This window comes from Phacochoerus africanus, chromosome 12 (assembly GCF_016906955.1).
Source record: "Phacochoerus africanus isolate WHEZ1 chromosome 12, ROS_Pafr_v1, whole genome shotgun sequence".
Classification (NCBI taxonomy): domain Eukaryota; kingdom Metazoa; phylum Chordata; class Mammalia; order Artiodactyla; family Suidae; genus Phacochoerus; species Phacochoerus africanus.
Window position 1 is genome coordinate 54157239 of NC_062555.1, and position 17166 is coordinate 54174404.

The 17166-nt window shown below is 41.3% G+C and overlaps 1 protein-coding gene across 1 annotated transcript in view; it reads right to left on the reverse strand.

The window, feature by feature from the left end:
* Positions 1–16753, reverse strand: part of YME1L1 (YME1 like 1 ATPase) — a 42132-nt gene extending 25379 nt beyond the window's left edge. Inside the window, exons 1-4 of the mRNA XM_047754613.1 lie at positions 16549–16753; positions 10530–10661; positions 3554–3716; positions 791–889 (exon numbers count right to left, since the gene is read on the reverse strand). Of these exons, the coding sequence (XP_047610569.1) occupies positions 791–889; positions 3554–3716; positions 10530–10661; positions 16549–16581 (427 nt within the window). The 5' untranslated portion in view covers positions 16582–16753. The remainder of the gene's footprint in view (positions 1–790; positions 890–3553; positions 3717–10529; positions 10662–16548) is intronic.
* Between the last annotated feature and the right edge of the window lie 413 nt (positions 16754–17166).

Consider the following 17166-nt stretch of genomic DNA (forward strand, 5'->3'; position numbering starts at 1 on the left):
GAGCATGTATATATAGATGAGTCCATTTACTGTGGAATTTAACACTTTCTAGTTATTTTAGGAGGTTCCATTGTGGCTCAGCAGAAACGAATCTGACTAGCATCCTTGAGGAAGAAGATGTGATCCTTGGCCTCACTCAGCGGGTTAAGGATCTAGAGTCACGAGCTTCGGTGTAGGTCACAGACGTAGCTCGGATCTGGTGTTGCCGTGGCTGTGGTGTAGGCCAGCGGCTCCAGCTCCAATTTGACCTCTAGCCTAGGAACCTCCATATGCAGAGGATGTGGCCCTAACAAGACAAAAAAAAAAAAAGAAAACCCACAAAATCTAGTTATTTTATATTCTCAGATTAAAAATCACACAGATACGGAGATCCCTTCGTGGCTCAGTGGCTGACGAACCTGACTAGTATCCATGAGGATGCGGGTTCGATTCCCTGGTCTTGCTCAGTGGGTTGGGGATCCAGCGTTGCAGTGAGCTGTAGCGTAGATCACAGATGCGGCTTGGATCCCACGTTGCTGTGGCTGTGGCATAGGCTGGTAGCCACAGCTCTGATTCAACCCCTATACTGGGGACTTCCATATGCTGCAAGTGTGGCCCTAAAAAGACAAAAGACAAAAGGAAAAAAAAAATCACACAGATACATCCATATTAGTTTATTCCAAATACTATGTAAGTTCTACTGTGAGCTAGCAATGAATGTTTCTAATCAATATCATTAAGAAAGACAAATCAGAATATATTAAATAAGTCTATTATTTTTCTCAAAATGAATACAATTATTGCTTCATACCTGGCCAGTACTGAAGATCTGAACAAATTCTTTTAAGAGTTCTTGAATGTTGTCTGTACAAGCAAGAGGAACGTAAAGTACTAAATATATCTAAGGAACCTGGGGGGAAATTGTAGAAAAGTCAATGAAACAAACAAACTAGTTATGAAATATAACAAGTAATTTTACCAAATATTAGAAAAGCCAAAATGAGTTTTGCCTTTTATTTGCCTATACATGACTCTGATTTTGATTATCTTTTCTTATATGATATATAAAAACGACTGCCAGTGAAATTAAATTCAAACCAAGAGGTAAAAGATATATACATGTTAAGCTCAAGTTACTTTTAGTTAAGAGCGCAGAGACAAAGAACTGCTATTTCCTGGAGACAATTTCAACTCTAACGAAGAACAATAAAATATGGAATCCAGAAGTATTATCTTTCTCACTTAAAGCTCCGGAGTCACTGGGCACGAAGAAAGTTCCTTCCCTAACTTAAGCCATGAATACTATGATCATCCTTCCCAACCCCCACTGTTGACTAATGGGCCCCATCCTACTTTACATCCATGACCTCAGGGAAACAGAAAGGCAGCAACAATAGAAATTTGTTCTCTTCTAACCCTGCACCCCAGTTACAATTCAGGGATTTCTCTCTTACAACTGAGTCAAGAAACTCTGTTTAATACCTCTGCCTATGTAAGCCAAGAAAAAACATCTGGCAGGAAGAGGAACAATTTTAAAAGGAAATGTAAATATGCAGACTAGAGGAGTAATAGTAATAATAATAATACTATAAAACAACGGTAATGACAAAAATTTTACTCTGCTGATCACTTACTACAGGCCAAGTACTCTACCTAGATTATTTCATTTGATCCTCTGAAGTGAAAAAAAAAGAGACTAGGAGTTCTGGCTGTGGCACAATGGGATAAGCAGTGTCTTAGGAGTGCTGGGACACAGGTTTGATCCCAGCCCAGCACAGTGGGTTAAGGACCCGGTGCTGCTGCAGTTGCAGCTTAGGTTGATGCGGTTCCTGACCCAGGAACTCCATATACCCCAGGGCAGTCAAAAGAAAAGAAAAGAAGAGAAAAGGAAAGACAGAAAGACAGACAGAAAGAAAGAAAGAAAGAAAGACAGACAGACAGACAGACAGAAAGAAAGAGATTAATGTAAATACCACACTCAGTGGCAGGACTGAGTGTGCTCCTAGTCTACTCCTCACGCTCAACCACTAAGCCTCAGGGCTTCTTAGGAAGGAAGCAGGATAGCATTAAAAAAACTATAAAACAGAAGCAGATTTTTAGTCCAAGTCTCATGCTCAAAAAATTTGTTTTTCTTGCTTTTGAATTATTATTATTATTTTTAAGGGCCACACCCACAGCATATGGAGGTTCCCGGGCTAGGGATCTAATCAGAGCTGCAGCTGCTGGCCTACGCCACAGCCACAGCCACAGCCACGCCAGATCCAAGCCAAGTCTGCGACCTACACCACAGCTCACGGCAACGCCAGATCGTTAACCCACTGAGAAAGGCCAGGGATCGAACCCACAACCTCATGGTTCCTAGTCGTATTCGTTTCCACTGCGCCACTATGGGAACTCTCTGCTTTTGAATTCTTTATTCATCCTATAGCTCTCATATAAAATAAAAGCAAAAGAAGAAGGAAGGATCATTAAATGATTTAAGTTTGCAAAGTACAGTTTCATATCAAAGCTTCATCACAAAACTGCTCAAACCTGTTCTGTTCCAGGGCATTTATCATTCATAATGATTTTTTATGTCCTTCCATCAACAAGTATTTTGATAAGCCTCTAATATTCAATGTTTAAGTACCATCCAAAAAGGCAAAACGAACGAAGGAGTTCCTTGTTTGTTGTGGTTCCAGTTGTGGCTCAGCGTTAACAAAGCTGACTAGTATCAATGAGGATGCAGGTTTGATCCCTGGCCTCACTCAGTGAGATAAAGGATCCGGCGTTGCTGTGAGCTATGGTGTAGGTCACAGATGTGGCTCAGATCCCACATTGCTGTGGCTATGGTGCAGGCCAATGGCTACAGCTCTGATTCAACCCCTAGCCTGGAAAGTTCCATATGCCACCAGTTCAGCTGCAAGAAAAAAAAAAGGAAAACAAAACAAACTCATTAAGCTGACATCCCTTTCAACAAACTACTCACTTATAATATTAGATTGTTATAAAACTCAAATAAGAAAATACAGACATTCTAAAAGAGACCACAGTTTCTCTAATGTATCCTCAAAGATTAGAATGTTACTTGAAAGCCAAAACACACTTGTCACCTAAAATTAAAACAACAACAACATTCTACTACTCTAAATTCTATTTAGGATACTGTATTAGATCCCAGAACAGAAAAAGAACTCCAGTGGATCTGGGAAAATTAAACTTTATTTGGTAAAATCTAAATAAATTCCATAATTTAGTTTAAAAAGTATGGAACCAATGTTAATTTCTTAGTTTTGATAAATGATAAATAAGTAGTCAACATGAGGAGAGGAAAGGTATATACGAACTTCGTATGATCTTTGCAACATTTCTGTGAAACTAAAATCACTCCAGTGATTCCAGTATAAAGATACCCAAAAAAAAAAGGGGGGGGGGGGGCAAGAAGAGAAACTCATTCAAAAAAAGCAAGAAAGAAAAGAAACTCAGGACAGAATGTGACACACAGAAAATGTTAAAAAATGGTATCTATTATAAATAGTATTTAATAGTATTAAAATAGCATACTCTCATTAGTACACAAAATATATTAACTTACCATATTTATTTTCAAAGAAGGACTGTGCAGAAACATAAGATGTATGCCAATGAGAAGAAACATTCTTGCCTTTACAAAATCCAGGAAGTAGACTGTCTACCAGTTGATCAATCTGTCCAATTTTTAATTCAGATAATCCAAGGTCTCTTAAGTTAAGTATAGGCTGTAAAAGATTAAGTCAACCAAGTAAGCATTGTTATTTTTTAAATTTTAATTTTTACTTAAGTGTAGTTGAGTTACCATGTTTCAGGCATACAGCAAAGTGATGTAGTTTTTAATACACACACATATATATTTATCCATCTTCAGATTCTTCTCCATTACATGGTACAATATATTGAATGTAGTTCCTGTGCTATACAGTAGGTCACTGTTTTTCTCAAGAAAGCATTATTGTCAAGATATTTAACTTAAAAAATTGTTACCAATTAGAATAATGTAAAGTTACCAATCAGAACAATGTAAATTAAAAAATCTAACAATACATTGATTCCCCTATCAAAAAAAATTTTTTTTGGTTTTTTTGCCTTTTCTAGGGCCACTTCCGCAGCATATGGAGATTCCCAGGCTAGGGGTCTAATCAGAGCTGTAGCCACCAGCCTACACCAGAGCCAACTCGGGATACGAGCTGTGTCTGCGACCTACACCACGGCTCACGGCAACACCGGATCCTTAACCCACTGAGCAAGGCCAGGGATCAAACCCACAACCTCATGGTTCCTAGTTGGATTCGTTAACCACTATGCCACGATGGGAACTCCAAAAAAAGTTTTTAAAGTTGGTACAAATATTTTTCTGCTTCTAGTTTTACTGAGGTCAGATATGTGAGGCTTGACAAAGGTTAAAAAAATCATATTCCCAACACTATCACCAGTCCATTGAGCTTTAAAGCTTCCTCTGGAGTTCCTGGCTCAGTGGCTAAAGATTCTGACTAGTATTTGGGTTCAATCCCTGGCCTTGCTCAGTGGGTTAAGGATCCGGCGCTGCTGTAAGCTGTGATGTTGGTTTTGGATGCAACTCAGATCTGGCAATGCTGTGGCTGTGGCGTAGGCCAGCGGCTATAGCTCCGCCATATGCCTCAGGTGCTATCCTGAAAAGACAAAAAAAAAAAACCCAAAAATAAAGCTTCCTTCGGTCCCTAATGACCATAAATAAAAGTCCACCCAATAAAGAACTGCTAAGACTCCTACCTGAACTGAGGTTCTGTAAACTACTCTGTAAACTACTCACATCTAACTTTTAATAAAGAGGGAAACGGGACAAAGTAAAAGATGTGTGGGAGTTCCCGTCATGGTGCAGTGGAAACAAATCCGACTAGAAACCATAAGGTTGTCACTTCGACCCCTGGCCTTGCTCAGTGAGTTAAGGATCCGGCGATCCCTTGAGCTGTGGTGTAGGTCGAAGATGAGACTTGGATGTGGCGTTGCTGTGGCTGTGGCATAGGCCGGCAGCTGTAGCTCCGATCAGACCTCTAGGGTGAGAGCCTCTATATGCTGTGCATGTGGCCTTAAAAAAAAAAAAAAAAAAGATGTGTGCAAAACAGTCAAGAAAACACTCACTTTAAAACAGTTCTAGGAGTTCCTGTTGTGGTGCAGTGGTTAACGAATCCGACTAGGAACCATGAGGTTGCGGGTTTGGTCCCTGCCCTTGCTCAGTGGGTTAACGATCCGGCATTGCTGTGAGCTGTGGTGTAGGTTGCAGACACGGCTCGGTCCCGCGTTGCTGTGGCTCTGGCGTAGGCTGGTGGCTACAGTTCCGATTCGACCCCTAGCCTGGGAACCTCCATATGCCAAGGGAGCAGCCCAAGAAATGGCAAAAAGACAAAAACAAACAAACAAACAAACAAAAAAAACAGTTCTAACCTAACTAGAAACAGGACAGGGGTAAGTTACTTTCTTTTCTAAACGAGCTGACAGGGAGACACTAAGACAAGTCACAACTTTAAGCCCCAAACAGCTAAAACTTCAAGCAAGGAGAGCAAAAATAAACAAAAAAAAAGTAAAGCATCAACTTCTTATGACTAATATAGTCAAATCCACAGATTATAAAGTTCTGGATTAATATCCAGGAGTTTGTCATTTGTTAGCTTTGTGACAAGTCATTCATCTTCTTAGACTCCCCCTTCTTATTAGTCAAATGACTACAAAACACACCCTTCCTATTTTCACAACAGAACAGTATGAATCAAGGGAAGAGACCATACCTTGCTCATCTATACTTCCTAACATAAATAGTAAGATAATTAAAGGCAGGATGAAATAAAACACTTGATAGTACTTTTTAAGGTAGTAAAAGTTGTATAACATAAAGCATACTGTAATGAAAAGAGATGGACTACAATATTCAAGAACTACAAAGACAGGAGTTCCCACCGTGGCTCAGTGGTAACGAACCAGAGCAGTATCTATGAGAATGCGGGTTTGATCCCTGGTCCCACTCAGTGGGTTGCCGTGAGCCGTGGTGCAGGTCACAGATGCACCTTGGATCTGGCATTGCTGTGACTGTGGCACAGGCCGGCAGCTGCATCTCAGATTTGACCCCAAGCCTGGGAATTTCCATATGCTGCAGGTGTGGCCTTTAAAAAAAAAAAAAAAACTATATAATGATATTTTATCTTTTAAAATGGGGAAACCAAAAAGTCTATTTTTTTTTGTCTTTTGTTGTTGTTGCTATTTCTTGGGCCACTCCCTCGGCATATGGAGGTTCCCAGGCTAGGGGTCGAATCGGAGCTGTAGCCACCGGCCTACGCCAGAGCCACAGCAACGCGGGATCTGAGCCGCGTCTGCAACCTACACCACAGCTCATGGCAACGCCCAATCCTTAACCCACTGAGCAAGGGCAGGGACCGAACCCGCAACCTCATGGTTCCTAGTCGGATTCGTTAACCACTGCACCACGACGGAAACTCCCAAAAAGTCTATTTATAATACAAAGGGAAATGCAAATTTTTACCTAAGAAAATTATGGAGACAGAAACTGTGGGTAACAGAGCAAACAAAAAGCCATCAAAGAGCCTGGAATATTTGAGATGCAATAAAAAGTTCAATGATGGAAGAAAGGACTAGAAAGATGGGCTCTAACCAAATTGTGAAGAGCCTCGTTTGAATTTAATTCTATCACTAGTATCGTTAGTTTTGTTTTACAGGAAGAAAATAGAAGACAAAGATGATAAGCTAGAGAAGGCTGATGTAACAAGAGAAAAATGGAATGAACCTGAACTGAGCCCTCACTAAGAAGGATGCAAATACTAAGTCACAGACAACAGACATTTAAAGAAACTGGTAAAGTACAGGGATGTTGAGGAAGAAGGGTTCTGGATGGACATGCTGATTACAGATTTGCTGTCTCTTTCCTTTTTGTTGGTTGCATGACCATGGGTCTGGGCCCTTTAGATATTTTTCTTTTGTTGGTGAGAACACTACACAGTCAGTAGAGGACACTGGAGAGACACAGTATAGGTGGAGTTTGTTCCAGGTTCAGGCTGGTGTGTTCACTCAACAGGCTCCAGTGTTCAACACCGGATTTCCCCAGCTTCTGGCTCCTACAGTATTCAGTGGTCAATAGAATCCAGCCAGCAAGACACATCCCCGTGAACAGCTTTCCGTGGTACCCCAAGGGCCAAGTACAGCTGGTGCAGCACCAGTGACTGCTGTTCAGTGAGCCAAGGCCATGCCCTCTCCAACAATCTCAGAACCTCAGTGCAGGGGTATAGAACTCTTCCTCAGGTGCTCTCAGTCCTGGGAGTATTAGCTGCTCTTTAAATCTTTTGAGCCCTATATATTTGAGTTTTCTTATTACTAGCTAATCCCTAGTTATTTCAATCCCCTGTAAGAAGAGGTGTTTTTTAAATATTAAACTAAAAAATTCTGGAGTTCCCCTCATGGCGCAGTGGTTAACAAATCTGACTAGGAACCATGAGGTTGTGGGTTCGATCCCTGGCCTTGCTTAGTGGGTTAAGGATCCGGCGTTGCCGTCAGCTATGGTGTAGGTCGCAGATGCAGCTCGGATCCCGCATTGCTGTGGCTCTGGTGTAGGCCGGTGGCTACAGCTCCGATTAGACCCCTAGCCTGGGAATCTCCATATGCTGTGGAAGCAGCCCTAGAAAAAAAAAGGTAAAAAGACAAAAAAAAAAGTTGGCAATAAAAAAAGTTCAGCAAAATAGACAATAAATCATCAATGTAGTATCACTCAATGATCAGAGTATTTTGAAAGCAGGGGAGGTTCAGCAAGGTCGAATGCTAAGGAAAAGCTGAGAAAGATGTGAATGTATTTATAAAGGCCTACTGCTAAAGAGATCAACAAAATACAGCAAAATAAGTCTATAAAATGATAAAAGCAGTAGCTAAAGTACAATGGGATATAGTACAAATAAAAGTTTAGCAAGAACAGAGTTCCTGCTGTGGCTCAGCAGGTTAAGAACCCGACTAGTATGAGTGAGGAGGCCTCGCTCAGTGGGTAAAGGATCTGGTGTTGCCACAAGCTTCAGTGTAGGTTGCAGGTGTGGCTCAGATCCCTGCGTTGTCATGACTGGTGTGGGCCGGCAGCTGCAGCTCCAATTTGACCCCTAGCTCGGGAACTTCTATATGCCATAAGTGTGGCCCTAAAAATTAAAATAAAAGTTTAACAAGAACAGTTATAAGTTCAGAGTACCACCATTTCTTTTTTCCTACACCCAAGACATGTGGAATTTCCCAGGTCAGGGATCAAACCCATGCCACAGCAGCAACCAAAGCCACTGCAATGACAGAGCTGGATCCCTAACTGGCTGCACTACAAGAGAACCCCTAAGAGTACTATATTTTCAAGTGTGAAAGCGAAGGGAGAAAGAAGTCAGTAGCTTGAAGGATGTTGAAAGTTTTTTACCTGTGCTGTGAAATGGATGTGTGAATTAGCAAGACTTAATGAAAGCAAAGTCATCTCATACACAGCAAAGGAGGTAAGAGCAGACATGAGGTAGGATGCCTAGGGAGCAATGATTGTGAAGCATTAACAAGCACTCATCAATGATAAGCCATAAGACTACTGAGAATAAATCAGAGGATAAGACACCAATTCCATATTTGAGACCATTAGTCTTTTTTTCTTTTTTCTTTTGTATTTTTAGGGCCACACTAGTGGCAAATGGACTTTCCCAGGCCAGAGGTCAAATGGGAGCTGTAGCTGCCAGCCTACAGCACAGTCACAGCAACAGCAAACACCAGATCTTAACCCACTAAGCAAGGCCAGGGTTCAAACCCAAGTCCTCATGGATACTAGTCAGGTTCGTTAACCACTGAGCCATGACAGGAGCTCCAAGACCATTAGTCTTAAATTCAACACTGGCTTCTAGAGTTTAGCTACTATTCAAGTGAAAAGATATTCAAAACGTTCTTCACTACTGACCTAGCCACTGCACTTGATGAAACAGTCAAACATTTAGCAACGTAGACAGGAAAAATAGAATTTAGAGTAGCAAAAAATTTGAAACAAGATCCAACAATGAACCATCATAAAGCTAACACTCTAAAGTCACTAAAACTACAGGAAATGTATGGCATAACAAGTTCATAAGGCAATTAAATGACCAAGCAGAATCTAAACCAGCATATATGGTGTGATCCAACTATTATAAAAATACAACAAAGAAAAATACATGAGATATAAATACAAAATCTTAACACCATTACTCTTGGGAAGTAAGATTACAGGTTAATTTTATTTCTTCCACCTACACAGTATTTCCCAAAATTTCTAAAATGAACATAATATTGCTGCATGTAGCAATTTTGATACATGCAGTATTATCATTAGAAAAGCTCTCTTAGACTATAATTTGGAAGACGGGTGTCACAATAGAAGACAAGAATGGATTGCCTACAGAAAGAGGCAACAGGAATTTGGCAGATAGTATATAAAAGGAAAGCATAAAGATGATAATGACAAACTTTTCACCTAATTAAAATTGTATCCAAGACTCACCTCACAACCACCACCTCTCTTCCAACCCCCACCAAAAGCAAACATTTTTTTCAACACCTCCTCTACTGTCCTTGTCACAGTCTGACAAGAGGACTAAGAACACAGGCTATTTGTGGAATAGACTTTTGAGAAACTTAACTATGGATTATAATGGTTTCTATGAAAAATGTATTCTGAGCTACAAGCAACTATCTTATTAGTGAATCTTGTAAACATAAGATTTCCTAGGTTGGGAATCCCCTATAACCCAGGCCACAATGATTTTATAACTCCCTGAATACTCAAAGTACAATTTCAGAGCTTATACATTTTACTTTTAGGTACCTGTGTTCTGACTGCTGAATTACACTCAAAGCTCCTATAAGGCAAAAGATGGTAACTTCCTGCTATTCTATCTTCCCTGAGACTTGCAGGGCAATTATGGAGTTAACGGTGGGTTCGCTGCTACCACTGCAGGAGCAACACAAAGGAATATCTAAATGGTATCACACGGGCAGTAAGAAGTGAATACCAACACATGCCACATGAAATTTTAAAAAAATTAAAAGTGACATTGGAGTTCTCTTTGTGGCTCAGTGGAAATAAATCTGACTAGTGTCCATGGAGACATGGTTCAGTCCCTGGTCTTGCTCAGTGGGTTGAGGATCCACTGCTGCCATGGGCTATGGTGTAGGTTGAGGACGAGGATGGATCTGGCGTGGCTGTGGCTGTGGCGTAGCCAGCAGCTGCAGCTCTGATTCAACCCCTAGCCTGGGAACCGCCATGTGCCACAGGTGCAGCCCTAAAAAAAAAAACAAAAAAAAAATGAAAAAATTAAATGTTACAAAATAAAACAAAGTCATATTTCTATATGTATAACTAAGCCAGAATTAGACATCTTTAATCATAAAGAAGAGATAAAGCTGAAGACAGAAATCACCCTGCTACAAATGCCTAAACACAGAAAGTTATTTCAAGCATGTTTACAATGCACTAAATCAAAAAAGTTTTCTGAAACGTCCAGGGTAGAAACTATTACCTCACTGCTGGGAGCCTCATGCTCAGGAAGTACATCTCGATGTTGGTTTGGAGAAAACGATGCACTGACAGAAATAGATGTATTTTTTGGTGAATGGAAGGCATTGATTAGATGACTCAGAGGAACAGTAACCTAAAAAAAGATCGAAATTGAAAATAAACAATGCTTTTAAATATAAAAACATGAAAAAAGCTTTTAATTGTCAGGATTTAGGATTGTAAAAAATTAAACATACAACATATATCAAATCTATACAGGAGGGAGTTCCGTCGTGGCTCAGTGGTAACAAACCCAACCAGTATCCAGGGGGATGCGGGTTTAATCCCTGGCCCCATTCAGTGAGTTAAGGATCTGGCGTTGCTGTGAGCCGTGGTGCAGGTCACAGATGTGGCTCGGATCCCACATTACTGTGGCTGTGGTATATGCCGGCAGCTATAGTTCCAATTTGACCCCTAGCCTGGGAATCTCCATATGCAGTAGGAGCGGCCCTAGAAAAGGCAAAAAGACAAAACAAACAAACAAAACCCCAAAAAACAATTCTTCCAGCAAAAAAACCAACTGCAAGGAAATAATCTGGTAAGTAAATGTCTATGCTTGCATATATATGGATGACAATTTTCATCAAAATATTTAAAAATTTATGGAAAGTTAGAAGTGTCCACCAATAGAGGATTGGCTAAACAAATGATACCTCCACAAAAATAAAATATTTTACAGATATATAAAACAAGTAAGCACATATCCAGAATTTTATACTTTCCAACGTTCCCACTGCACCACCCTATTCTAAGTCACCATCACCTATATATGTGGATTTTTACAATAGCGTCCTAACATCTCTCACTGAACCTGCTCTATTAAAACCAGTCAGGGAGTTCCCATAGTGGTGCAGTGGTTAACGAATCCGACTAGGCACCATGAGGTTGCAGGTTCGATCCCTGCCCTTGCTCAGTGGGTTAACGATCCGGTGTTGCCGTGAGCTGTGGTGTAGGTCGCAGACTCGGATCGGATTCTGCGTTGCTGTGGCTCTGGCGTAGGCAGGTGGCTACAGCTCTGATTCGACCCCTAGCCTGGGAACCTCCACATGCCGCGGGAGCGGCCCAAGAAATAGCAAAAAAGACAAAAAAAATTTTAAAAAACTTTAAAAACAAAAACAAAAACAAAAAAAACCAGTCAGATCTCTGGAGGTCTCCTTGTGGCACAGCAGAAACGAATCCGACTAGGAACCACGAAGTTGCGGGTTTGATCCCTGGCCTCGCTCAGTGGTCGCTCAGTGGGTTAAGGATCTGGTGTTGCCAAGAGCTGTGGTGTAGGTCACAGATGCAGCTGGAATCCCACATTGCTGTGGCTGTGGCACAGGCTGGTGGCACAGGCTGGTGGCACAGCTCCGATTAGACTCCTAGCCTGGGAACCTCCATATGCCGCGGGTGGGGCCCCAAAAAGCAAAAAGACAAACAAAGAAAACAAAAACCAGTCAGATCCCATCACTTCTCCACTCATAATGCTCCAATGGCTTTTCTCACAATAAAACCCAACATCCTAACAACAATGACACAGAAAGCTCCCCTTGGCTCTTTATCACCTCTTCAAACTGACCCACCACTACGTTCCCCTTCAATCTCTCTCTCCAGACACCCAGGCTCCATTGCTGTTCTTAGAACATACCTGGCAGGCCCTCACCTCAAGGACTTTGCATTGCTGTTTGCTTACTCTTGCCCAGTTAGTCACGTAGCCTGCTCTCATACTCTCTTCAGTTAACTCGAAAGTCATTTTTCTTGAGTCATTTTCCTAGCCAACCAATGTAAGACTTCAACAACCCCCCTTAAAATATTCCTTATAGCCTCTCTCTACTCTATTTTTCCTTTTTGACATTTTCACTAACATACTTTATATACTTATCTATATGGTTTACTAGAAACTTCACCCTGTCACTTCATTAGCATAAATCCAGGTGTGACCCAAAGAGGGGCTTTTAGGATAAAGACACTCCTATTACAGAAAAAGGGTTTTAAGAGTTCTGCGGAGGAGTTCGGACGGAGTTTGGAGTTCTGCACAGTGGTTAACTAGGAACCATGAGGTTGCCGGTTCGGTCTCTGCCCTTGCTCCGTGGGTTAACGATCCGGCGTTGCCGGGAGCTGTGGTGTAGGTTGCAGACGCGGCTCCGATCCCGCATTGCTGTGGCTCTGGCGTAGGCTGGTGGCTATGGTTCTAATTGGACCCCTAGTCTGGGAACCTCCATATGCCGCAGGGGCGGCCCAAGAAATAGCAAAAAGACAAAAAAAAAAAAAGAGTTCTGTGCCAAAAATAGTTAACAAAACCCAAATGTTTTTTATTTATTACACCACACTCTCCCACTGGACCATAAGTTCCATGTGGCAAGGGATTCCCCCCATTTTATTATTTTCCTCTGTTTTATTTATAATTTAATAAAAGTATTTTACATAATACTTAACATAACTTACATACCTTATATTTTATTTTTTGTACTCATTTTCTTGATTTCATTCAATACTGTATCTCAGTGCAACACTAATGCACACAGTAGATTCTAAATATTTGTTGAGTAAATGAATAAATTAAATGCATTCTTACAATATGCCAGTATATATTATCTCATTTAATCCTAACAGCTATAAAAGTTAGTTAACTGATGAAGACAGCAAGAATTTAGACAGATTCAATGTCATGGTCAAAGTCATTCAGCAAGAAAGTACTGTAGCAGGAAGGATTCTAACCCAGATAATCTGACTCCAGATGCCAGTTAAAGACTCTCCATCCCATAGTTAATGATATGGAAATAAATTCATAACACTATTAAAAGAAAAAAGTTGGCTGGAGAACTTTATGTAATATCTTTTTAAAAAAAAGTGTGCACACACATATTTGTGTAGAGATAAAAAGTATGAAAGAACTTATTCTAAAATGTGATCTCTTTGGGTGATGAAATTATAGATGATCTTAATTTTCTGATTTATATTTTTCTTTTTAGCATTTTTGGCAATGAGAATGTATTATTTTTAGAGTCAGAAAGAAAGAATAAGCTCTTTTGAAATGACAGGAATTGAATTATTTTAAGATACATATTTTTTTTGCCTATATCTGTGAAAAGTTTTCATTATCTCTTCTCATTCAATCAAGAATTTAAATCACTAAAAGATGGTTTGACCTCTTCTTAATGAAAACATTGACACTATGTGTCATAAAATTTAAATTCAAGAGTACTGACCAATTAAGCATCAGTATACTGATGTGTTTACCATCCTTCACAGCATAAAATGCATAAGGGTCCTACATAAGCCCAGTCTGGACTGCCGACAGTGAACAAAAAATTTCTTCCCTATCTCTACAAACATCACAAACACTAACTCCATTCAGCCAATGATAAGTTCTCCTAAAACTGGGTCTTCCTGACATAAACTTCCTTATGTTCAGCTTCAAAAGATTTAACGTTGTATTCAGCAAGCCTAGTCATACCCTTTTTCAAACAACTGGTAAGACTCCTCCAGACACTGTCACATTGGTAAATACCACCTTCCTGCATCCAGCTGATCAAACCAGAAACACCTCTCTCCATCATCCTTCATCTCCAATACCTCATAAAATTCCATTTTTTCAAGATAACACCCCTTCCTTCCATAATTACTGCCACTCCTTAGTGGTGTATTATCACTCTCTGTATTAGTGCAATAACATCCTCAATGGAAAACACTTCCACTCTTATCCTTTCATACCCTCCATACTACTCAAATGTAAATCTCATCATGTTACTTACAGCTCACAGCAACACCAACACACAACTTCATGGTTCCTAGTCAGATTCGTTTCACTGCACCATGATGGGAACTCCTCATGTTACTTCTTAACATGCTTAAAAGCATTCAATGGGGAGTTCCCGTCGTGGCGCAGTGGTTAACGAATCCGACTGGGAACCATGAGGTTGCGGGTTCGGTCCCTGCCCTTGCTCAGTGGGTTGGCGATCCGGCGTTGCCGTGAGCTGTGGTGTAGGTTGCAGACGCGGCTCGGATCCCACGTTGCTGTGGCTCTGGCGTAGGCCGGTGGCTACAGCTCCAATTCAACCCCTAGCCTGGGAACCTCCATATGCCGCGGGAGCGGCCCAAGAAATAACAACAACAAGACAAAAAAAAAAAAGCATTCAATGGTTTCCAACAAATTTATTTATTTATTTATTTTGGTCTTTCTGTCTTTTTAGGGCCACATATGGAGGTCCCCAGGCCAGGGGTCTAATCGAAGCTATAGACACTGCCTACACCACAGCCACAGCAATGCTGTGATCCTTAACCCACTAATCGAGTTCAGGGATCGAACCCCCAAACCCCACTGTTCCTAGTCAGATGCGTTTCTGCTTCACCATGACGGGAACACCCAGTTCCAACAAATTTAAATTGCAATTCTGGAGTTCCCACTGTGGCTCAGCAAAAACAATCTGACTACTATCCTTGAGGACTCGGGTTAGATCCCTGAAAGCTGCTGTGTAGGTCGCAGATGTGACTTGGATCCCGAGTTGCTGTGGCTGGCAGCTGCAGCTCCAATTTGGACCCCTAGCCTGGGAACTTCCATATGCCTCAGGTATGGCCCTAAAAAGCAAAACAAACAAACAAAAAACTTAAAATGAAATCCAAAATCCCTTATTATAACTCCTGGTGTGATCTGCGTCAAGTCTTATCCCCAACTACTTTTCTATCATTAGCGCTTTAATCACCTTGCTCTAGCCACACTAGCCTTATTCTCATCCTGATCAGCTAGGCTGTTATCCCCAGATATTCTACCAGTTCACTTCTATTAACAATTCACTTGGCTAACTCCTACTCCTGTTTCACTTCATAGCATTATTAAGATTCTGCATCTGCTGTGTTCACCTAACACACGCCAGTAAATAACTAACCACTTCATTTTCTATTATCCAGTCAGTACTAGCAAAAAAGAAAAACAAAGGGGTAGAGTTTCTAAAATTATTTTTAAAACTGAATGTTTTCAAAAAATGATTATTTGCAAAGCGGGGAAGAACTCTCAAAGAAAAAAATCTCAATGTTATCATCCAAAAAAGATTTTTAATTGAACTAAGAATAAAACACTGTCACAAGTGATTACCCCTGAAAGAAGATAATTAAAAATCCAACGAGTTCCCATCGTGGCACAGCGGAAACGAATCCGACTAGGAACCATGAGGACTTGGGTTCGACCCCTGGCCCTGCTCAGTGGGTTAAGGATCCAGAGTTGCCATGAGCTGTGATGTAGATTGCAGAGAGGCTTGGATCTGGCGTTGCTGTGGCTCTGCCACAGGCCTGCACTTACAGCTCCGATTAGACCCCTAGCCTGGGAACCTCCATGGGCCGCGTGTGCGGCCCTTAAAGAAAAAAAAAAAAAGAAAGAAAGAAAAAAGCCAAAAAACCCAAAACCCAGAATATATATTAAAAAAACAAATAAAAAATAAAAATTCAAATGCTCGGCATTTTTTTCTCTGCCCTTTTGCTTTATAAACGAAAACACCGAGAGGAGGCTGAATCAAAATATTAACTGAAAGCAGTGAATAACTTGTAAATATATACTTATTAGTCACATTTGGTCAAAAGAAAACGTAGATTATTCAAAATTTTATAATATGTTTAAATTCCTTTAAAAGAAAGAACAGAGAATAGAATTGTTAATACCAAAATCTTTGAAGAGTTTATTTCTTGCGCTCTTTACATCTGTGACAAAGACGTCTCCCTACCCCCGCCCACCCCAGAATGTCCAGCACTCAACAAAGCCTGATGGATTCTCTACCAAAAATTCCACGCAATCAAGTCGAAAAACCAAGCTCTCCATCACGCTCGTATTATGCCTCTATTTCCTCGTCAATCCTTTACAGCGTGGCCCCGAGCCCTTTTCAACCTCAGGAGTCCAACTAGGTTAATCGCTTCTTTCTTACGACCCCTTAAGAGAAACCGCTTCCAGCAAACGCAAAAGGCAAACAGCCGCGGGCAGAAAGGAAGAAAAACCGACTGGATGCCGGACCTACCTGGGGCTGCACGGTACTCGACAGGGAAAACATCTTTTCCGGGCCCTCAGCGACCTCACCCGCCTGCCGAAACTGCTCCTCTAGTCCACCGCCTAGCGGGGAGGCGCTGAGCCCTCTACCACCTTCACTCTCCCCTCGCCCTTACTCTTCCTAGAAATGGAAGATGGCCTCCCCTTCCCACAGCTGCTGCAACGACAAGCACTGTGCCCCGGAAGGCAAGGCGCTAACGCAACAGTACTTCCGGGGCAGACGAGGCCCCCTCCCCGAGTCGTGCGTCAACTTTATGCCTTTTCAGGGACCTGAGTTTCCCCCGCCGCAGCTGACGCCCCGAAAGTAGTTCATGTTCACGCTGAGTTAGACACGCGCCGGGTCCCCAAGGATCTGTGGCTGTAGTTTTCTTTTTAAGGGGGAATGGCATCAACCCTGTCAAATCTTTCTCCAGCTTCCTTATCAATACTTCCAATATATTCTGTTCTGACTGGGCCTCGAGCCATAAGCGCTTTTGTTACAATTTAGTCCTCCTTATCTTGCCCACAATAAATCAAAAACTCATCCTGCTTCAGAAAGGCAAGTTACATACATTCTGTTAAAATGTCAAATTACAGGGCAGTCATGGGC